This window comes from Thunnus albacares, chromosome 24 (assembly GCF_914725855.1).
Source record: "Thunnus albacares chromosome 24, fThuAlb1.1, whole genome shotgun sequence".
Taxonomy (NCBI): domain Eukaryota; kingdom Metazoa; phylum Chordata; class Actinopteri; order Scombriformes; family Scombridae; genus Thunnus; species Thunnus albacares.
The window spans coordinates 1,532,356-1,556,993 of NC_058129.1; the positions used below are offsets into that span (position 1 = coordinate 1,532,356).

At 39.0% G+C, this 24,638-nt stretch overlaps 1 protein-coding gene across 1 annotated transcript in view; it reads left to right on the forward strand.

The window, feature by feature from the left end:
- The first annotated feature begins 961 nt into the window (after positions 1-961).
- Positions 962-24,638, forward strand: part of nlgn4xa (neuroligin 4 X-linked a) — a 110,071-nt gene continuing 86,394 nt past the window's right edge. Inside the window, exons 1-2 of the mRNA XM_044345371.1 lie at positions 962-1,288; positions 14,575-15,295. Coding sequence (XP_044201306.1) covers positions 14,845-15,295 — 451 coding nt within the window. The 5' untranslated portion in view covers positions 962-1,288; positions 14,575-14,844. The remainder of the gene's footprint in view (positions 1,289-14,574; positions 15,296-24,638) is intronic.

The window sequence follows — 24,638 nt, forward strand, 5'->3', positions numbered from 1 at the left end:
TGGCTGATATTATCACAAATAGCATATTAGCCTGTCAGAAGTATATACTGTATAACAGTAAATGTTATTGAAGAAATGTCAAAATTATGTCTGCAGTCATTTATAAACTATGTTACATAGTCTGTCCACCAGAGAGCACTGACAAGTGTATTTTTACACTGTGAAATGTTCCGCACATAAACCAAATTTAAGGGATCCTTATCAAAAATATTTATAAAAAAAATGATTCCAGCTAATTATACATTATTTTAAACTCTTAAAATATTGATATCAGTACTGATATCTACTGTTTGGCCTCTCCATTTCTGGTATGGATATGTCCTACATCTCACTGTAAAAAAGCAACAGTCCCAGAATAGGCTTTACAATGCAAAAGACGTTTCTCAGACTCCAATATCATTTTTTTTTGTTTGATATTTGGGATGTAGAGTAGAGCCGATTTTAGAGTTCTGTGAGTCACGCATGTCCTTGGGCCTTACTAGACTTTTTACTCAATGATTTTAATTTGTGCTTTTCATGATACAGTATTTTCATTGTTTCTCCATATTGTTATTCTACTACTGCTACTATTGTCTTCCTGAGGTTAAAGTCCACAGCTCTTTTTAGGCATATTTTTATATTAGGTTAGGTAATTTCCTTTATATCACAGTGAAGTTAAGTATTCCTTGTGCTTCTGTTGGAATGCTCAAAGGGTCCCTGTGGGACTATGTGGGCCCCTGGACCCCACTTTGAGAAGCAGCTGGTGCCATGTTCCATGCTCCATGCCAGAGCTGCCACAACACAGCGGCTGGTTAAGGGTGATGGAGAGAATGCGGCAATCCATTGGCTGCAGGCTTAGTAAATTTCAGTCGGTGTAGTCCAATGGCAAGCTAGAGAGACAGAGAGAGAGAGAGAGAGAGAGAGAGGGAGAGAGAGAGAGAGAGAGAGAGAGAGACCTGGTTTCTATATCACTAATCTTGTCCTCGCAATACACTTGCTCTATGAGAGCAATTAGATTCAGCACCGTTTCCAGTGCCTCTGCAATGACTCATTGAAACATCTTCTGTGCTGATAAAGCCGCATCTCTATTCTCCCCCACCACATACACACACATTCTCCCACAAACACACACATACATAGGACGTATAGTTGGGCTGCCTTCAGTACATCGGGACTGCGCTTCTTACTTTGGATTTGCAGAGCAGCTGGCTGGACGTGGACTTTATTGTATTTTTCCTGTATGTGGTGTGTATTTCGCCTGAAGTCGGGACTTGCACAAAAGAGTGAGACGGTGGAGATACTGGCTGAGGTAAGTGTGCCGTTGGCTGGATGTGATGCTGAGCCTTTCAGCTTTTTCGTCCAGCAGGAAAACAGACAAAATTTATAGACGCGCGGCTGAATTTCTGTGCGTTTTCAAGCTCTGACCCCCTCCTCCTCCTCCTCCTCTACTGGCGGCTTGTCCGGACGCACTGTAGTCCTACAAAGGAGCATAATCTACAGGGAATTCATCCAGTGCAATAACTGTTAACCTCAACTGGATTCTACTCATTTTTACCATCATAACTTATGACAGAAATATTAGGAAACAGGCAAAGTGTGGAGGGTTTTGTATAAGCCCCGCAGCAGCAGCAGCAGCTTGTTCTTGCGCACTTTCATCCACTTGAGGTTTTGTTCGCTGATTATAGAATTAATGATAAAATGACAGCAGCCATCACAGCCAGCAGTGATGGTCAGACGGCCAAAAAAAAATCTCAAATCAAACACCAGCTCTTTCATTAGTGTAACTCAATGTTTGTGCGTTATTTCTGCGCAGACACGCAGGCTCGTTGCTTTTAACGCTTAAACCAAACTCGGTGCCAAAGCAACAGCTCGGTTAACTTTGATGCGACAGGAAGGACACGAGAGGCTGGTTGTGATTTGGCACAAAGCGCGTTCCCTCATGATGGCAAAGCGTTTAAACCCGTTTCACACCTGCGTTTTTCCACAACTCTTCAGTGTCTGAACAAGGTGCAGCAGAGACGGGCATCTTCCAGCCGCTCTCTGCGCGCAGCTCTATGCGAGCAGCCACAAGATGGTGGTATGGATATCTGGATGTGGATTTTGTGGGAAAAGGAGAAAAAAAAAAGTAGGGGGGGAGGGAGGGGGTGGAGAGGGTTGAGGGGGAGTTGTGCCTTGCATGATTTTTTACAGCTACACCGCTGCTAATGCTGTGATTTTCAGCTTGTATTCACACTGGGTGGCATTCAGACTGGCTCTGCGAGAAAGGTGGACTGCATCCTCACACAGGATGCTGTTTTCACATGTGATGACCTTGTGTGTGTGTGTTGTCATGCACATACCTGCTCATGAGATGAAATGATCATGTTTAGAGTAGGTTTCTGGGTGCTTAAACTTGGCAGAAAAGAGCTCATAAGGACATGGAAGCAAAGTCTTTTTTTATACTAGAAAAGAGAAAATCTGTTCATCTCTTTGTAGTGATGCTGTTGCATGTGTGTGTGTGGGTGTGTGTTTGTGCTAGGAAAAAGTGTAGGTGTGATCTTTTGCATTTCAAACCTGCATAGGTCTGCACTGCTATTGTATGAGGGGTTGTAACTGATAACTAAATTAATCTCTAAGGGAATATACTCTTAAAAAAGCTCCATATCTTCATCCAGTGCAGCAAAGCTTTGACTCATTGTGGTAGAAAGAAAAGGCTGCTTTCCTTCACCATCTTTGGTGGTGGTGGTGGTGGTGGTGGTGGGGTGTGTGTGTGTATTCGCACCAGGGTGACTGTAGGAGAAAAAAGATCAACATTATTCTAATTGTCAGTAAACTTTCAGGACTCTGCTTGTAATTGTAAACAAGATAGAGGAAATGAAAAAAAAAGAACATTTGTCGCTGTGCTGCAGTTCTCTTTTCAATCAGTTGTTCTCTTTCAATCCTTTTTCCCTCTTGGCTTTGCGAGATTCTGACCAATTTCGACAAACTGCACAGTTCATCCAGGAGGAAAGTCGTGTCATTCGAAATGAAAGTCAGACATTAACAACATGCACAAAACATTGCTCCCTAATCCACTCCTGCAAGTTCAATATAATACCAGAGATTCCTGGAAACAACATCATGTCAGGGGACAAATGCAAGAAATTGTTTTTTTTTTTTTTCTTTGTTGTCTGAAAATAATCTTTTGGCCAGCGTGCGTGCCTTTTTTTTTGGTTTTGATTCCACAGATGTAAACAGTGACCCCAATCTGCCCTGTTGCCTCCTTAGAATGCACAAAGGAAGTTATTTAATGTAGAAATGACAAACTGGAGCTGGTTTTACTGCATCACAAACAGAAATAATTTATCCTTTTGCTCATCGTGCCTTGTATCTGTTTCCATAATGTTGTAATGTTACAACTGCAGGCCTACCATCATATGGTACATCAACATATTCATCTGACAGGTCAGTGACAACATAAGGATGCTGAGCAGGCAGCTGTTTGCTGATCAGTCCAAACCATATGCACACAAACACATGACTAACAGGTAGAAACAGCAGGAGTTTGCCATGCAGAACTATCTGCTATAGGTATTATATTGTAAGCAGAGTCACTGGATCTGTTAATGAGGGATTATTGCAAGAGTAAAACATCCTGTTGTGTGTCAGCCCCACACACACACACACTCCATCCTTCCTGCGTCATGTGTGTAATATTTTTACAGCACTAAAAATACTGTAGTTTCAATAAGTATGGCAGCGACCTGAGCAATCTCAGATATACTGTAGTTTTTTTTCTCTTAAAATAAATCTGTGATAATATTCTTTACTAAATGAACTGCATGTGAATGGCCTGTGTGTGTTTGACTTGTCCTCTACCATCTGAGTTGTGAGTGGCGTGCACAGACTCATAAAAGGAAGGGGGCAAAAATGAGAACACCTCTTCTTAGAGGACAAACTAACTCAACAGCCGGAATCAAATCTGGTCTTTGTTTCAGAGTTATCTACTGAAACTAATTGGTTTGGAAAGGTGTTTCTGTTGACTGTAAGACTTTTAAGGGCTTGTGTATGTTATACAGTGGCTCCTGAGGACAACATTTTGTTTTTCCAGCGGGTTAAACTAGAGTGACATTTGAATTAAACAGCATGACCAGAGGTGCACCCCAAGGCCTCCAAGATGTTTTTTTTTCTATAATTCCATGATAACAAGGTTATATTCTTATAAATGTTTGTGTGGTAAATTGACAGAGTTCATCTCATTAATAATTAATCATCTCTAACTAGTGAAGGTCTTCTGGGTTGTTTTGACTTGGTCTCAGTTTGATGGGTGCTTTGAGTCAGGCTTTTATCAATTTAGTGGGTCTTTTGACTCAAAATTGTCTTGTCTCGTGGGTGTTTTGACTCAGACTTGTCTCAATTTAAACAGTGTTTTGATTCAGACTTGTGTCAATTTTGTGGGTGTTCTGACACTGACAAGTCTCTATTTTGTGGGTGTCCTGACTCAGACGTGTCTTGGTCTTGGCTAGTGATCTTGCCTTTTAAAGTTCAGTTGGATTTTTATTCCTTTTCCTGCCCATTGTGGGCTGGTTTCACTCGTGCCAAAACTGGAGAGTCTGCTCTGTTGCTAATCAGCTGTTCTGCACTGTCATTTACAAGTGAATGTAATACATATCTATATATATCTATATCTCCTATGTCTGTCAAGTGGAGTCTGTGTAATGTGTGGAAAGCTCATTCTATCATAGTTAGCTTGCAGCTGAGTTGTAACAATTTTCCTGTTCCTATCACATTACAGACTTTTCTTAATCTTAAAGGTGGTACTGAGGTATTGAAGTTATATCACAGTTGTTTGCTGTGAACAACAGTTAGACAACAGCTTCAAGAAAATGAGATGGGCACTGTTTTCTGTCTTTGGTCCCGGTCTTGATCAGGTCTTGAGCCTGTTTGGACTCCATCTACAAGATCTAAAAACTGGTTGAACTTAAGACTTGTCTCTAAGTGGTCTTGACCACAGTCCTGGGTGTGAAATTAGATTATTATTTTATGACATTTTTGGGACTTTTCAACAATGACAGAAAAGACTGACAGGATAACATGAGGCTAGACCAAGAGGGTTGACATACAACAAGGGTCCCAAGCCAGAACTGAACCGGAGATCTTGCAAATACATAGTACATGTTAGATGCAACCCTCAATGTGACAATACGGCACAATTGAAGCATAGAAGTGTCGCATTAAGACAGACATGCATCATCCTTTTGGTAACTACCAACTCCTGAGGGAAATGTCTGGCTCTTTAGTTGCTAAATGCTCCACTATGTTGATGAGCTTGTTGCCAACTCTGTCTGTCTGCCGTTTTGTGCCGAGCAGGTAGGGTACAGTTTTTCAATCACAGCAAGCTTGGCTTCAATGACTGTGTTGTGTGCAGTGTAGTGACATCTCTGCACAGGGTGTCTGGGTATTGAAGTCCTCAGAATTCTGTTGACTCTCACTGCAGTATAGGGCTGCTGACATTGAGACATTGTCTACTGTAGCTTCACATTGGACGGCTGTTGCCTTATGTTCTTTTAAAGCCATTTGTTGATGGTTCGGAGTTATGGGAGAATTCTAGGAGCTCATACAGCTTCAACATGTGTTTGATGTATTTTACTTGGCTGCTATGGTATGATCTTCATTGACAGCATTGTCCTGGTTTACACTGCAAATAGAATGTGAATCATATCACACACACCTTTTGAACACACACAAGGATTCTCCTTACAGATGAATGCTGTATTGCTTTCGGTCTCTCTGGAGACTGATAGACATGTCTTTTTTTGGTATGCCAGGAATTTTAGGCAGAAGGAAACATTGTTAGCATTTTAAAGGACATTTGAAAAAGGAAAGGCACTGCATCACCTGCCAGGTGGCTCAGTGGACTGTACTGTTACTCACAGCATCAGTGAGGCCTTTCTTCTGAGTTTTATATGTTGTCCCTGTGTCTGAGTGAGCTTCCTCCCAAAGTACAAAGAAATGCAGGTTATGTTAACGGGCAACTCTAAAGATAATGGCATGGCTCTATGGATGACCATGTTGGTCTAATGGTCAGTTGGTTCACCACTTTGCGTGACACTGCAATATTTCAACAAGTACTGGACAGATGACATTTTGACTACACATTTGTATTCTCCACTCCCAATGACTTTTTTGATCTCCAGGCTTTTCATTCAGCACCACCATTAGGTTGACATTTTTGGTTTTTAGTGTAATATATCAACAACTGTTTTATGGATTGGCATGACATTTGGTACAGATATTCATGGCGGCCAGAGGACGAATCCTACTGAACTGTCCTCTAGCACCATTGTCAGGGAGACATTTGTGGTTCAGATGGAAATGTCTTCATAATTGTTAGATATATTACCATGCATTTTGGTTCAGACATTCACCAAAGTCTTTGTGAACATGTGATTAGTGTCATAATCAGTTAAAATTTAGCCTTACACATTCCTTTGGTTTATTCATTTAACTGTTTTGCTGCCTTTATATCAAGTATTACAGCTTCACAGAGCCACTAGCAAGGCTGTAGACCCTTAGGCATGTTTGTTTTGTAAGAGGAGAATGTGAGAGTCTTTGATTAATATTTATTTTTCATTCAATCAACAAGCTATTCAAGAGTTCATGACTGCAGTTCTTGTGTTTGTCATTTTTTTTAAACCAGCATTTCAGCCTCAGTGGCAGAGCACACTCTTTATTTTGCATCTTAAACAGCCCAGCAGCAGGTCTCAATACTTTATGGAGGAGTGCATTCAAATTAATTTGACTCAAGCTGTAGCCATTTAGTGTTATATATTCTACAGATATGAAAAGATGCAGCAATGTAAAGTTTTGTGGCCATGGCAGTAACTTACACTAGTGTACAAAAAAAAAATGCAGAAACATATACACTAAGACAAGATGCAGCTAATTATCAATTGCAGCGGTTCAAAGTGTCAGTGACATTTTATAGTTAGGAGAACAGGGTGGCTCAAACAGGATCATTTTATAATGATTGAAATGCAAATGACAGAGAGCACCTTCATTGGTATTCATAAGACTTATCTCCTATAATCATTAAGAGTGAGAACAATGTTCGCAATCTCCTGTGTGCCTCTGCCAAGGAGAGCCACGGTGCACACTCTGCATTCAGCCCGAGCCGTCTGAAGGACAGTTTATCATAAAACCCCACATTATTACAAATACTGTACACTGTGTCAATTTATCACAGAAACATTTACAAGCCTATAACCTCGCTGAACAATGAGCAACAATTTCACCTGCGCAAAGCACTGCTGCATTCATCCCTTTTAATGTTGGATGCTCTCTGTGCTGCCATGTGAGTCGGCTGCAACCACAGCCGCTGATATTCTCGTCATAGTGGTACATTTCATTATTATATAAACATTTTTGTAGGCAAACAGCCAATGATGAACAGCCTTTGGTCGTCTTCAAACACCAGTGACGATCTGCTCAAGGCAATATATCTCCTGTTGCTAGGATATCAATATGCAGTAATGTTAGAATAATTGAAACTATAGTTTAATTTCCATACGGTCAAAGGTGAGGGAGCCAGAAAATGCCCCTACTATAATTACCATGATATACTGTAGTATGAATCAATAAGCACGTATTTCTTACTTGATATGCTTGTGTTATGCTTGTGTTTTAAAATGAACTCTAGGGTACGTTAAAGTTTTACAATTAAAGGATAAATACAATTCACAATTTTTTCTGACTTCCATACTCTCAATTCCAAGCTTGTTGGTTCCCATTGAAGATGTTAAAGAAAAAACAGCTGGTCACTATAGTTTTTTAGCAAACGTTACTCAAACAGGATGAAACAGTGCATTTGTTGGGGACTATTTTCAGCGGTGGGTTCATTCACATTCGGTGCTCTGAGTAAGTATTTCTGGCAGCAGGCCAGTGTGTGTGTGGGATTGAGTCAAAATAAACTACAGTGTGTGTGTGTTCATGGTAATGAAGGAACATGTCACCCAGTGCAACAGTGTGAATCATTGATGGGTTTTTTTTAATAGTTTTTGGACAACAATAGAGCTCTATGGCACAGAGGAATAAGATGCTGTATATCAGACTTTATACACAATACTTGCTAGTAGATCAATTAACTGTAAACAAAAATATAGAATATTACCAGCTTTGCACATGGTGGGTATTTTATAGTCTGATTCCAGTATTTGTGGACTCATATGTAGAGTTAACTAGGCTAGTAAGAGGATTCAGTATATCTCCATCACATTTAATTCCTGGCTGCAAGGCAAGATTACTAACTAGTCAAAGTGGGCAACTGCCCCAGACCCTCAGGGAGCCCAAAGGCTCCAGGTTCACCCTAGTCCAATTAGTTTGTTGTAATTAATTAATTGCAAATGTATTTGCTAACAATAGAACAACTGAAATGATAGGATCCTTTGTTGTTTCAGTTTTATTTTACAGTATAAAGAGTACGATCAAAGTGCCCTGAGATGACTTTTGTTGTGATTTGGTGCTATATAAAGAAAAATTGATTGATTGATTGATTGAGTATACTGTACATTCATGCTTAATGAAGTTACAGCAAACTAATTATAAATTCTGAAAGGACCTTTTGCGTGGGGGGAGGGATGTGTTGGGTTGTATGCATCAGTATTTTTAAAATCCTGCTTGGTCCCAGTGTATTGTCAACCAAAGAAAGGAATCCATAGAAAAAGTTCCACACATTTCACCAGCAGTTTAATCAATACATGAGCAGCTCGGTCCCAGAACTAGTGACACTTTCTGGAGCCGCTCCATTAACAATGTATCGGACCGGGACTTAGTGGACTCACAGCATGTTTGCTTGAGTTTCTATGACCCAACAGCCTTTATTCACAATAACACTCATGAACCAAAACACATACTTACTGTATAATCTGTGAGATATCCTCTGGACACTGTCACAATGTCCTCAGAGACATGTTTACAGCCCTGGTAGAATTTTGTTTATGAACACAAATTGAGTCAGATTCATTTGAGTTATCGCAAAACAGGAGAGATTAAGAGATATGCCAGTGGGGCTGTATTTATCAAGAATTTCAGAATCACTTCTAGGAATCACACTTAAAGTTCACCAATTCTACCTCAGAGTAGAACTGAGAGTTACTGTTGAAGCTTCCTACACTAACATGTAGCAGAAGGATGACTTCTGAGAGAGAGTGAGGTTGCTTATGATTGTATATTAAAGTTATCCTGTCAGTTAAGATGGGAAAGTACAAAACAAAAAATATCACCACTATCATATTAATAAAGATTACCAGGTTATCTGAGTCAAATATGCAAAAATATTATGTCAAAATTAATAGCTTATACCTCATCATATTTACCAAAAATCCTTTTGCATAGTCATGTATATGTAAACACTGGCAAGCTACTTGCACGGCCTAAAAATAAATGTATATAAAAATTTTAAACAGTAAGTAATTTAATTCTGCTGTCCTAGTGAGACCTATCCAATCACATCATTTTCTTGTCTGTTAATGTGTCGAAACATGCAAATATTGTGAAATACTGCATACATTATACGATGGTCACTCAACTGTGATTGGCTGACAGGTGTAGATTAACTTTTAGTAACCGGACAGTATAACCAAACACCTATGACAGTTGTTTGCTAAAGAAATGCATCAGTATTAAATTGTGAGTAAAGACAGCAATAGTGCAACTTAGCTGAAGTGTTTTGAGCTGGGGTTATATGTATAACCAAGTACAGCCCGCTATATCAGTGATATTAAATAGCCTAAATGACTGAATAAATAAATAAATTCATTATTTACATGAATGCAGTTTTGCTTTTCCATAACTTCATGGTGAGCGGTTTGGAAATGAATAAATGTGTGAATTGTCTGAGGAGATTGATATATTACTGCAGAATTAGTTTGTTGTGATTTCAAAGCTGTATTCTCCCTGTTGCTGTAAGGTTTTGAGGACCTTGGGGCTTGAGCACATGTTTGCTCTTTTTCATCTTGCACAAGGTCAGTCGCAACAATTATTCAATTCAGATAAAACTATACATTTTATTTATTATCATCAATAAAAATAAAAAAAAATAAAAAAATCCCATGCCTGACCTCCATCTCCTGCAGCTCCTAACAGGTTCTCTTAAATATCAGCATAGATTTCCTAAGTTTAAGAAAGTTTATCAAAGTCATTTACTCAAAGTCCAAAAAGTAGGACCAAAATTGCTTCATTTTTGTCCAGCTAGGACTGTTTTCCTACTCTAAGATGCTTGATAAATACAAGTCCTGCGCTTGTCTGTAGTATTAAAAGAACATGTGTGTGTTGTGTGTAAATTGAGCCCGACAAACATCAGATGCATAGATTTCAATATGATGACCTGCACCAACACTGAAACTGTGCTATCACAGTGGAAGTTGAGCCATCTGTAGTTGACCACAGGTGCTGCCAGCCAAAATATAAAATAAATAGCACATTGTGGTTGTAAAGGGATCATGATGTCATCATGATGTCATCCATGTTTCCTGGGTGATCATACTGTTTTTAGTGGAAAGCAGTTAAACTCGGTCCGAGGCTCTGGCCTCACAAAATTCTGTTTCATTCTTCTTGACTATCTTAAGTAGAACTTACTTGCAGTATATTCTGGGTATTCCCTTTTCAACTTTAAAGCATGCATTTCCTGGCTTCTCTGCCTCTTTCACTCCTGCAAAAGAGTTGTGAAAGACAGTTACCAAGATGTTTTACTGGGAAATTCAGAGATGAGAGTAAGAGTAGCAGGAATTTAAAGAAACTATTTTCCTCTCAAAATATTTTTAAGGGCTTGTTTACTGCCGTCTTGAAAAATGCCTTCCCTTCTTATCGCTGGCATCCACAACATTGTTAGCAAAGCAGAAATTATCAAACATTTTTGGTTTGGTTTTTGCCAGTTGTAAGCAGGTGTGATTGTAACCATGGAAACACCGCTGCTATCTCAAAGATCAGCCTGAGGGTAGGGTGGCAAACTCGTTAGTTTTAAAGGTTTGGGTCATCCAAATTCCCCCCAAATTGACACTTTCTCATGCAGTTGTATCCCTGAATGCAGATAGGTTTAGATAGACATACACTATCTGTCTCTGAGGTTTCTGCCTCCAAACTCAATACACTGGAGGTCATTGGAATTTTAGTGGTGTGTGTAAAGACCCAAACTGACAATGTGGTCGCCTTTAAAACCCCTCACAAATACATAGGTTTTTTTTTTTTTAAAGTTCAGTAATTTGCTAAAACACTGTAGTTTTTTTTCATCAAACGTTATTTAGCAGTAGGGAAATAATGCATTTGTTTGTTATTGTTTGTTTGTTGGGACTGTTTTTAGTGGCAGATTAATCTACATTTGGTGCTCTTGTGAGTATTTCCAGCAGCAGGATGGTGTATATGGGATTTGGGGTTCATTGTAATGAAGGAACATGTCACCCAGTGCAACGATGTGACTCATTTATGTCTTTTTAATAGTTTTTGGACAGCAATGGAGCTCTATGTCAGACTTTGGATGCTCACACAATACTTTTTAGTTGATCAATCCATTTTTGGTTTGGGTCTCGAGATTAAAATAAAGAACATCACAATTAAGATTAAAAATTGTTCAGTCTTCAAATTTGTGCAACTGTCTGACTTGTTTTAGACTAGTCCAAGAACGAGCCAAACTGAATAAAGAGTCTAACAAATCATTTGTAAATCCATCTGCTTCTGTTCACACTCAGTATTTCTGAACAAAACATATTGTGTGTATCCTCCAGGTCTAACAAGCATGTTGAATACATTTCCTTCATCATAAAACATTAGCAAAGCCAAGTTTTTGATTATTTTGAAACCAACAATACATCGTGGATTTATTATAAGAACTGAATATTGGACTCCAAGATGGTGGCCATTAATTCATATGAAAAATGCTCATCTAGAGCATATGCCAAAAATGTTTCTCACCTCCTGATTTGCTTTTTCATTAGTATCCCTCACCCTGTACCTGCCACGTACGTAGCTCATACTTTACATTGAGGTTCCATCATGGCCATTTTAATTTCTATGCTCTGGGTAAACAATTATTAAACCTTCAAAGGTTAAATGGTGTAATAATATTAAGAGTAATAATTGGCCTGGTTTGCAGTTCTATGGGGAAAATATGTTTTGGAGGGATGCAGTAATTAGTCTGGTGGCCACTGGGGCACCTTGGCCGCTCATAAAACATTGTGCCATAGCACTACTGGTGGTCAAAAACAACAATTGGTACCCACTCTCATGAAACAGTGTACTTCCTTAAGAAACAGGTAATTTAGGGAAATGTGTAAACCAATGGGCTATTAGTTGGGGACAGAAAGGCAGTTTTATTTGATAGGAATGGTAGAAAGTCTGGATTTTGGAAAAAATTATGATGACATTATTGGTTGGACTTCTTAGTTGGACCACAAGTGCAGGAGGAGTCAACACTGAAGCAGCTATGACCTGGATTTTTGACCTGAAGGTAGTTGCAGGTAGTAGCTGTGCATGAATACTATTTTATAATATAGGAATACTAACTATAATAACTTATAATAACCAATAATTATTAGTGAACATAAAATAATCCTAGGTTTTGCTGAAGTGTCCAATATCCACATTCTAACTGGAGATGGGGCATGCATTATGCCGCTTAAGGAGTGTACTGTGCTGCTGTAGAAGATGTACAATTGTGCATAGTGCTTTGTGTTTGCAAGCTTGAAAAACATGTTCTTGATGTTCACATCTTTTTGTTTTAATGTTTTACTATTGTGCAGAACTTCAAACAGCATCGTTGTTGCACATCAGTAATCAGGGCCTTCCACCCACCCTACCTCAGTAACATAATATAGTTTTTGTGCTTATTTCACTGATTCGCTCCTGTAAGTCTTAAGGTGGACTTTCAGCAGCCATTTTCTTCTCTCTGAGCTGATGTGTTGCCAGGCAGACAGGCCTACATGACAGGTCCTTGCAGCTGTAGTCAGTAACAGCTTGATTCCTTTCTGTTCTGTTTCACTAATCCATGTTGGAAAACTGTTTAGTTTAAAAATCTTGCTTGCAAAGATTGACATGTACTTTGACTCTATTAGTAGAATTCCACTAATTTATTCATGCAACCTTTTCATTTATATTTGATATCAGAAAGGAGTCACTGCTGGTCAGCATGAGATTTAATAATTGATTTGGCCTGGCTTTGAGTGACACACACTGTTATTTGAGTGAGAGGTAATTAATCAGCATTTTTGGATTGGAGCAGTCAGGCGTGAGATTTCCTTCAACCAAACCACTTAAAAAATAAAAAATATATATATTTAAAAAATGTCTCAAGACCTGGGGGCAGTGGAATGAGGCAAGAGCTCCAACATAAAATTGAATTAACGGGTTGCATGCCATCTGGTTTTGACACAAATGTCCATGAGACGCCTCCAAGCCCACAGAGCAGATTTCTAATTCAGAGGGCTTTCCAAATCTCCCTCACAGAGGAGCCTGAGAATTAAATTATTTCAATCTGAAGACTTTAGCAGGCTGTTTTTTTAATTGTTACTCTTTACAGGTGAATGTTGGAAATTAAGGTATAATTCACATGCTTTTTGTGGCTCAAGAATTTATCACGTGAGGACTGCCAGCATGAGGCATCATTTGCGGTGCCTTTGTTACCTCACTTGCTTGAAAAGCTAACAACTAATAATTCAGTTGCATTTTACAAAGTTAGCCAAACAATTTTACCTGGTGTCATAATTATCAGTTCAGCAAGGCTAAGTAGCTAGATTACTGAGGGCGTCTGAGCATGCATTAAATTTGAATGAAAGTGCAATTTCACCTATGCCCCACTCTCGAGTACAAGGAAAGGCCTGTTGTGCTTATACACTCTGAAATCTTGAAAATAGAAGATCATTCTTGACAATAAGAAGTTTTGAAAAGCTAAAAAGGGGGTTTTTGGGATATCTTTGTCACAATAAACTGATATTTTTTTCTTTTCCCATGTTTGAATCATAGTTTGAGTTCCAGATAAAAAGTGACAGTCTTAGAATGTCTGTGTCAAATTTCATGGCGGTCCATTCAATTATTGAGAAGAAATTTCAATCAGATGATGGTAGTGGTGAAAAATTCAGGAGAATACCAAAGTCATTAGGATTCATCTTCTGGGGATCTTGAATATCTGTTCCGTATTTCATAGCAATTTATCCAATAGTTGTGATATTTTGCATAAAACCAAAAATGTCAACCTCATGGTGTCACAATAGGGAAACTCACGAGATCAGCGAAGCCCTAGGCTTCATCCTCTGGTGACAATGAATGTCTGTACCGAGTTTCTTGGCAATTCATCCAACGTTTGTCGAGATACTTCAGTCTGGACTAAAGTGGTGGCCTGACTGACTGACTAACAGACATTGCCATCTTTACAGTCATGCTGCTAGTGTGGCAAAAAAAAACAGTTCTCACTTTTGATGGGTTAGAATTAACTCTGTGTCCTCAGTGTAATCACTGCTGGTGTGAGAAGTTGCGCAGATTAACCGTGGCTAAATCTAGTGTTAAATTACTGGGGAACATCTGCTATATGGACAAATGGATAATTACCCATGATGCTATAGTGGATCAACTAATGTATTCTTCTTCTTGCAGAATCCCATCAAGCTGGAGCCCAGGTAACCAAAGAGCATCCTAGGCTCTCTCCTGTTCTGGACGGGGGGAGTTGTACAGCAGCCGCAGATGTCCATGCAGGCTCTCGGGATGGGGAGCTCTGAGAAAGCTGCTTTGATTGGCTGGGGCTCCGTCTCTCAGCTCACAGCCTGAGGAGGAGCAGGAGGTATCTCGGTGGAGGGGGCAGGAGGGGTGCCAAGGACCCGAGGGTGGACCATAACCACAACCTACCAGGCTCAGCACAGCAGGAGCATGTCCGCGCCCGGAGGGCTTTCATGGATGTGTCCCGCCACAGCCAAGGCTAGCCTTCTGCTCTGGATGGGGCTCACGTCCATCTGTGTGGCCACCATTCAGGCCCAGCAGCCCCCTGTGGTTACCACAAATTATGGGAAATTGCGGGGAGTGAAAGTTATATTACCCAATGAGATTCTGGGACCAGTGGAGCAGTATTTGGGGATCCCATATGCATTGGCCCCAACGGGGGAACGGAGGTTCCAGCCGCCAGAGTCACCCATGTCCTGGCCGGGCATCAGGAATGCTACTCAGTTTGCTCCAGTTTGTCCTCAGTTCTTAGAGGACCGCTTTTTACTCAATGATATGCTGCCCGTGTGGTTCACCGCCAACTTGGATACAGTGGTAACCTATGTGCAGGAGCAGAGCGAGGACTGCCTTTACCTGAACATCTACGTTCCCACAGAGAATGGTAGGTCAAAAACTTTGTCACTTGTCTTCTTTCTTTTACGTCTTCATGTATGTCTTCGTGTTGTTCCCTCTTGTATTTCACTCTTGCTTTTGCAGGTCTAGCTTGAACTTTAAGGTAGAGTTTTACTGACAGTCCCACAGTCCTTCCACAACCAGTACTGGGATTTTTACTCACAAGAAATGGCATATTGTTACTGTAAATGAATATCATTGCTTGACTTTTGTTATGGTGCCTGCTAGCCCTCATGGTGTGTACCTTTTTGCAAAATATCATAATCATGTGATGGTGAAACTACCTCATGTTCACTGTGTGGCAGGTAGTGGTAATTTGATTACTCTTAATATGTATGGAAATATCCACCACTTCATTTCAGTACTTCATTTATAAGTACTTCATTTATAAATTGAAATGATGAGGACCTTTTTTGGCATTTTTTTTCTTTACTAGTGGGCCACAATCAAACCTGGAAAAGCGTCTTCATTTTTACCTAATCCTGTATCAAAATCTAGTTTTATATCTTTATCATTTCAGTTGCTATTATGTTTAGAGTTTGCATAAGTTTGCACTGAATAAACACACTGAGGAGAGGATGAATTACCTGTACTCTGATAGCCCATATTGTAAATTGAGCATAGTATACCATGATAATTCCACAGCACTAACTCCAATAGTACAACAACAGAATGATGTCATACTCACCACTCTACTATTTTCAGTCTCTTTTTAACATAAAAACACTTTTCTTTGTTCAGTAATTATTTCCAATGTCACTGGTTAAGTTACTGTCAATGAAACTCATCTTTTCCTGCAGATACTTCAAATTAAAAGCCTATCACGAACAGGAGTGTGTTATGCCCTTTAAGCAGGCTTTTCATGAGTAACATCAGCACAGGAAGTGTCAAATCTCATTGACAGTAATTTAACCACTCTTGAAAACTGGCTAAAAATGGATCACCTGGAAATTATTGATGAATGAAAACAGTATTATATGACATGACTTGTTGTTGTACTGGTGAAATTGGAAAAAAATAGGAATGAAGACATTTCCTTGGATATGCTAAAGGCATATTTCTCTGCAGTTGAGGTCAGTAAGGGCCCTGGCCATTATTTAAGAATTAATGGTATTTTTTAATAAACCTGGGGTTGGTTGGTTTCTGGGGCTCTGGGGAAAACAAAATGAAGAGGCTGTCCTCCCAAGAAAAACAACTAAATCAGTCATTTCAGCAAGTGCCCCAAAACACCATGTTTATCTTCAAGTAATTATGACGGACGGGAGCAAAGGAGGATATCAGGTGACATCATGGAATCAAGGGAAATCACCACCACCACAATCACCCCCTACCCTTAACCAGTGATTATTATTGTAACAAAGTAACTGGGTTAGGGTTTGGTTTAGTGTTAATTGTACCAATTAGGGATAATGTCCTAAACCTAACCAAATAGTTTTTGTGTCTATGTAAACCTAACCAGACCTTAACTTTAGTGTTTTCACATAATAAATTGTATTTTTAATAGTTTTGGAAGACATAGCCAAATGATGTTATCCTGCTGATGGGTTCAGAAAATGTTTCTGTGTTGTTCTGCAGTGCATGGACCAACAACATATTTTGTTGTTTAATTTGGAGGACTTGTTGGTGGTGACACTGCCATGTGTAGTCTGCTGTGTGTTCTGTATTAGATGGGCACTCACAGGCAAACCACACTATAAGAGTGAGAGGAACCAGAGTGGTCAATAAGGGCCAACAGCTCAGTTTTGCTCTGGGGTCCACTTGCCAGTTATTTTGGCCTTGTTGCTACATCCACCAAGGAGGGATTTCATCCTTGATCCTCTGGTAAGCCAAACAATTGAAACCAATGGCATTACTGTAGTTAAGCTGAAAAGGCTTGATTAGGGGATTCATAATACATTTTTACATTTCATTTGCAATTGTAATTTTTCAAATAATTAACATTTTTACTCTCATATTAATGGACAAAGGAGTACTATTCTCAAATGCAAAAGTATCTCAAGTGTTGGGCTTAATCAAGGACACACTTAGTATGTTTTTTACATTTAGCTTTGCAATGATTGATGTGTTGTAACCTCTTGTGAATAGCACAATGCTAAGATTAAACTTCTTTCATTCTGCAGTAATTACCTGAGACCCTTTCAAAGATCTCTTGATTTTGCCAGTAGTCTAACCAGTGAACAATGGTTTCTCCGAAAGAGAGGAAACGCAGAGCCTCTTGTCAAAGTGCTGAAAGCTCTGCCAGTCCACGCTGCCTTGTACTACCACTGCTGCTAAGAGTGCTGTTAGTCAAGAGTGATGTCAGAGAATGAAAAGAAGCACAGAATGTAAGGTTCTGTAATGCTCTCAGGTTAAGGGTTCATCCATAATGGCTTGTTTTCCGCACTCCCTTGTTTGAGTGAACACTTGTGACTTGGAGTGGGTGTGACATTCGTACCGGCCGAGCACTTTACCACCCCAGGTCCTGCAGCAGTCGCCGTGTACGGGACTCAAAGTGTGTTCTGTAAAAAGCACAATGTGTTCAACATAACATGGAGTGGTTGGAGGTCAGGGGGAGCAGGCTGTTTTAAGGACGCAGCGGGACAGTGTGAACGGCCTCTGGAAGGACAGTGAGGCACATTAATGTGTGTGTCTGGCTGAGATCTTTGACAGCTCCGTGCTAAATTTAGTCTGAGCTCTTGAGTACATGGTAGATTAAAAAGTGCAGGAGAGGGATAATCTCACAATCCTGTGTCAGTGCACAGTTGGGGGCTTTTCTCAAATGATTTAGTATCTCCCAAAAAAAAAAGTTATTGTACTCAATAAATCAGTGCATAGTGTAACCACAGAAGAAGAAGACGCGCCATCACCTGACAATAACAATAACAGAAGTCACAAGTCTGCAAAGAAAATGAACCCAAAAAGCTGCTGTTTGTATTTTCAGGTTGATATTTTAAAAAGCAAATGCTTGGATTTATCTTTGATTACTTTGAATATTATAAAAAAAAAAGAAAAATAGATTAAAAAAAATATATTAAATATAATACAATTTGCCTGTATGCTTTATTTATGTGCATATTTCTACAACAACCCTTATAGCAGTAGCAAGGATGTATAAGATATAAGCTATAGGGCTGGTGATATGGGGGAAAAATTATGTATGAAAAGATTAAGATTACGTTAAATTTGAAATAAATTACTGATTGATTGGTAGTTTGAAAAAAATATTAACTCAAAGTCCACTTACTAGCTTCGTCAGGGGCTTTCAGCCACATCTCATTGTCTTTGTCTAAATTGAGTTACAACACTAATTGGGAAATTCCATCAACTGATGAGTTGTAGTCGAAAACTCAAAAAATATCCAGTAAGTGGACTTTGAGTTAAGGAGTCGGACCTTTAGTAGTAGATTCAGAAAGTGAAATATATTGCTTTGAATAAATTATACAATAATAAACAAAAATCCTACCTTTTGTCTGTAGAAATCTGCATTAATCCCGCAGTGTGAAGTGTTTGCAGTCATGGAGCTTGTATCTTTGGTCGGTTACTTTTTATCAGCTTGAATCCTTCGTTCTCCACTGTGCATATTGACACTGTGTCTTTTGTACAACAGCATGTGCAATTACTTAGTGTCAGTTCATTTATTTGTCTTAGTGGGCATCAGTAGAAGAGTAGATACTGTACAATCTCAAATAGTGGCCTTAGCTTTTATTTACCTCAACGGCAGAGATAACCAGTACGTTATTGGAACATGCTTATATTAGAGACAGGCCTTTATCTCTGATTTCTCCCTGTTCCCTAGTGCAAACTATCACTTCCTCTATGTTTACCACTGTCCTTATACATTCACACTGTCTTCATACATTCACAGCACTAATCAGTCAAACAGTCATTCTCACGACTCTCCTGTTCAGTTGCTCTGGGCCCTTATTTATCAAACTGATACAGAGACAGAGAAAGAGTACAATTTTGGTCTTAAGGGAAAGATAAAAGTAAAAATCCTTTACTGTTACTCACAAACTTAAGAATAAAAAACTATTTATCAATCTTCTCTTGGCCTCTCTTGAGCTGCAGCTGTGTGTTCAGTTGGTTGAGAGTAGATCTCACATGACCACGGTATAGAAACAGAGCAGAGCACACCTCTGTTTCCTGTCTGATTGTAAATATCATTGGTCATGATGAATAATACGTTAGCTGAAGCAGTATCATTAAGAATGCAGTAGTTTTAGCCCATTATTATTAGCATTTGAGCATTTGATAGGATGTTACAGCACTTTTTTTTTCTTTTTTCATATTTTCAGCATTTATCAGGGGTGCAACAAGACAACAAGAATAAAGCGGAATTGATTTTATTACTTTCTCATCATCTTTGTTGATCTGCATTTCTCACTGCGGAGCCAAATTCTCATTATAAGATTTCTCTGACGATTTCTCTACAAACAGCAGAATGTTTCCATTTCAGACGATTATTATTTTATCTCTATTTTAGTATATTTGTACATTATAAATATATTCAATTGTTTCTGGACCTTGAAAGAGATAATGACACAAATAAAATGAGCGTGTATTTATATGCAGTATGTTGATATATATGAATAAATTCTAAAGATTTCTTGTAAAGACTGTACAATATGACAGATGTAGGGTCAATCCATATCTTTGATTGGCTGTTTCTTCTCTGAGGATACATGCGATCAATTATGTGATCACTTGAGAGTTGCTCTCAACAGTGACTTTCACACTTGGCTGTAAGTAGGAGTAAGTCGCTTAATAAACGGGTCTTATTGTTCACACTCACTGAGGAACTATTTTAAACTTAAGTTGGTATTTCAGATTGTTCCTCCCACCTTGATGTTTTTTGTCTACCTTTAGAAGCCACTCTGCTTTATGTGTTTTTATAATGGATTCATATCTCAAATTTGCCCATTGAATGTGTTGCTTTTATCACATGAAAGCATCACACAGGTGTGTCCGAAATGTCAGCTTTTCAAAAACTTCCAAAATAGACTCCTGTTCAGCCCAACCACTGTGACTTTATCCATTTATCCAACAGGATTTTGAAAGGTTTTCATCAGACCAGGCATTGTGCAACATGACACACTACATTAGTCCAGGCAGCACTATGTCTCTAAGCTATTTTTAATGGATTTTTGAAAGCTACGGGAGCTTGTGTGCATTTGGAGGTGAAGTGAACGTGTAGGAAAACATGCCGCAGTGGCTTCAGACTATACGTGAAAACCAGCCAAACCATTGGACTTACTAGGTTTTTGGTAAACATAACACAAAGCGTGATGTTTGCTGAGCATCCTTAGCTTTGTAAATGGACGGAAAAGTACTTAGATGTAGATAATATACTGCATTCCATTTTTCTAACACATTATGTCCTATTATTGCAATAAACACAAGTGTGATAAAACAGTCATAATAATGTGTCCCCACAGTCTGAGCGGGGAGTGACATCTCTATCCCAGTTAGAGCTTCCCTCGCTGCCCATCATCTTTATATCCCCCGAGTTGGCCTTTTCAGAAATCCGGTGTAATGTCAAAATATCCTGCCAGCCTAGGATCAGGGAGGGATTTATAGTTTTACTGCACCTCAAGTGGGTTGACAGATTAAGTGACGCCTATTCTTTGTCATCTGATTTGAAGTTGAAAGAGAAAATCCACTACGGCCTGCGCTGAGCACGCTCAAATGACTTGTATTGTCATAGCCTTTTTAGATTTTGTGCTGAATCCATTGGCCGAGCAGACAAGGTGCTGGCTGTCTGCAGCTGAAAATGCCCAAGAGCTCCTTTTCATTTGTGTGCATAAAGAGAGAAAGAGGCTATGTGGATATGGATGAAGTGTGGAAATAGAGAAAAAAGGGAGGCTACTTTTGTGTGTGTGGTGTGTGTGTGTTAAGGCAGTAAAGCTGGCTTTATCAGCCTCTGCAGTAGCAGCAGACTGACTGGTGAGGTGGCATGCAGCTGTATTGTGAATTAATCAGAGTGAAGATGTTTCCTCGGGGGGGCTTTCTCTGAGAAGGAGACAATACCACAGCCATTTTTTAATTGTCGACATCTCCCGCATTAGTTCTGTTTTACTGCGTAACACTCAGCTCAAATGTAAGAACCCAGCCTGGTGTTAAAGCCGCCTCTTCCCTTCATATGCCCTTCCACAGGCAGTACCAACAGCTTAATGTTTCAGCAGCAGCCGTGATTTATTCTGAGCAAGCTCCCAAACCTAAAGACATTTTCTTCAGCTTTTTGTGCAGCATTGGAGCAAGCTGTTCCTTAAATTAAAATACCCTGTGCAGCACTTTATAGGGTGAAGATAAAATGAGGTAAACCAAGGTAAACAGAGAGAGAAAATGGCTCTAAGACTGCATTTTCCGAGCCACTGCAGCTCAGTTTTATTTACTTGCATCTCGATGCCAAACACATTAAGTGATTATGTAATTTTGTAGGGTGTAAAGTCAGCACTTCCACTTTATTTGGTGTAGCCTACAGTCAAAATCTGTGCTACATTGAGCCACAGCCTGCCTGCTGCATTCTGGGAAATAAAATCAACTAACCTCACCTTTATAAATTTCTGTTTTCCAGTTATTTTGTTTTTGCTATAAAAATGCTAATAATTTAGAAAAGAAAGCTTTTTCGCCTCATTTCTCTTTGGTTCACACGGTTAGATAACTGCATTGATCAGTAACAACTATGACAATAATGTTCATTTCACTGCTATAAAAACTCTCATCGTTTAACACAAGAGATTCAGCTGCAGCAAAAATGTAAATAGAAGAGTGTAAGAAGTTCTCTTTCATCCAATCAAAGCACTTCTTCAGCAGCAATCAATACTAATAGCGGCTCAAAATTAAATCTCATGGTCAAAATTTATGGACATCTGTTCAGGACGTCCACTTTGCCAATTTTCAAAGAAAGTCAAAGTCTAATTGCATCTTTCTATTGACTTTGTATGCAATAGCTCCACGTCTAGAATATGCTTCTGTCTGAACACATTTAGGCTGTTCTCTAATGTCATAATGTGACCTCCAACACACCACATAAACAGTAAAACAGCATGGACAGTGTTGTTTCCAGTTGGTGTTACTTAATCAGGTCACAGTGCCAGAAAATCCGGACAAATCCGGTGGAATCTGGTTATCGCTGCCTTTTTTTTTTTGATGCCTGATTGTTAACTAGTGGTTATGATCGTACCGCATGTGCAAATCTGTATGACAAAGACCCAGCGCGGTGACACCGAGTCGGCAAAAACGCTGACACTCGTCAAGTGACTCATCTTATCAATTAAGTAACATGCATTTACAATAAGCTGTCTCTGCACTAGAGAGTGTGTAGTGAACTTTATCTGCCCTGTGTTTTCTGGCTACAGGCTGTCCAAACCCTGTGACTGGAAAAAGACCCTATAAGTGAACATCAGTCAAAGATAAGGCTGTGATCTTTTAAGTAAAGATTCAATTCAGGCCTCTATCAAGAAAACAAAATATAGGTCGATGTATTAAGATTACATTTATTTACATAAATATATATATATTTAACCTATTTCATCATGTTATTTGCAAACTGATATAATCATATAAATTAAAAATATAGCTTTAGATTGAGGATTATTGCAGTGTATGTAAATCCATTCTTGGATTTCCTGCTTTAATCTGATTTCTCCTGGGTTCTTGCATGCGTGTAAATATAGACATGGCAAGATTTTAGTGGGGTTTACAGGATCAGTTTGATCCATGTATAATTATCAGTGTTATTTTGAAATTCCATCTTGATATGCTGGTGTATTAGCTAGACAGCTTATTGGATACAGGTATCATCTCTTAAGATTTTAAACACAGATTTTGACTACAAAATCCAGCTTCTGACTTGTTTGTTTTCCACATTTATTGCCGCAGACCCTGTTTGTTTAGCTGCTTCTTGCTGCACAACATGTGGTCAAATGCTCAAATTTCTCTTTTCAGTGAGTCACATTCAGATTCCAGATTCATGTATAAGAATGTAATCGCAGCCACAGTCATAGGCCTTTCGGGGGAAACAGAAAACATGTTGCCAACTTTCAAAAAAAAACGGACTCCCTCGAGAATCTGCCAGTTGTTTTTGTTAAAGGCAATATTTTTTTACCTATACCAGAGTTGTGATCTTCTGGCCTTCTTTTCAACACTAAGTGGCTGTGAAAGGTACATTTCCAGCGCAGAGGGTTTGTGACAGCACAGTCATATGCAGGAAGAGGCGGGAAGGAAGGAAATGACTTGAGGCTGGGTCACAACATGGCAGAAGAGTCAGAGAAGCGGTATCTGTGTCGCAAACTACCCGTCCCTGCCGCATCAAAGACAACAGATAAAACAACAATCAGGATGTGACATTTGGAGATCTTGTGACATGCGGCACTTGGTTTGCCATCAGGCTGTCTTGAAGGTAGCCCTGGAAAAAAAATAGAGCATATCAGATGCCACTCAGTGATACATCTCTATATGGAAACAGCCTGGACAGTTTCTCACTTACATGTTTATTAGTGTGATTGCTGTCACACATTCCCTTGCATACTTCTTCCAATTATTCTTCTGTGCCCCTTTTTGGCCATCTTGCTACATTACAGGTCAGATTCATATTGATATGTATGTAATTTCATGGCATTCTATTTCCATTTTTTCTATGAGAGTTTATTAGTGTAATTGCTGTCAGCAGCAATCTTTTTCCAATTATTTTTATTCTTCTGAGCCTTTTTTTTTGCCTGCATGTAAATCAAGAACTGTTTATACAACATACAGCATTCATATTGATAGACACACTCACCTTCTCTTGCATATGTTTTCCAATTATTTATATTCTTCCATTTCTTTCTCACCTCTAACCAAAACATTCATGCTACATATGGCATTTTAACCAGTATATGTATGTGTGCATAATTTTGTGCAGCTTTATTTCCATTTTTCTATTATACAGCAGTGTTCTATTGCATACCTCCAAGAAATGTTCTTCTTCTGTGCCTCTTTTTTGCTCACTCGAAAACCATTAATGGCACATAAACCATTCATATATCCACACTTGCTTAATTTCATGCAGTAAGGCTTTTATGTTTTTTTTTAATTTTGTTTATTCTTCCTATGAGACTGCGTTTATTAGTGTGATTGCTGTCAGCACAATCACACTGTCCTGTGTACTTATTCCAATTCTCTTCTTCTTCTTCTTCAATTCCAGATGGATGCGCTGATGTTTCTTATTGCTTAAGAGTTATTAAGTTTTAAAACCAATCATATACATCAATTTCATTTATATTTTAGGCATTGTAAACTGTACAAACAAAATGTATAAATCAAAATGCCCAGTAGTGCAAAATGATCAGCCTTACTTGAGCTCATTATGATAT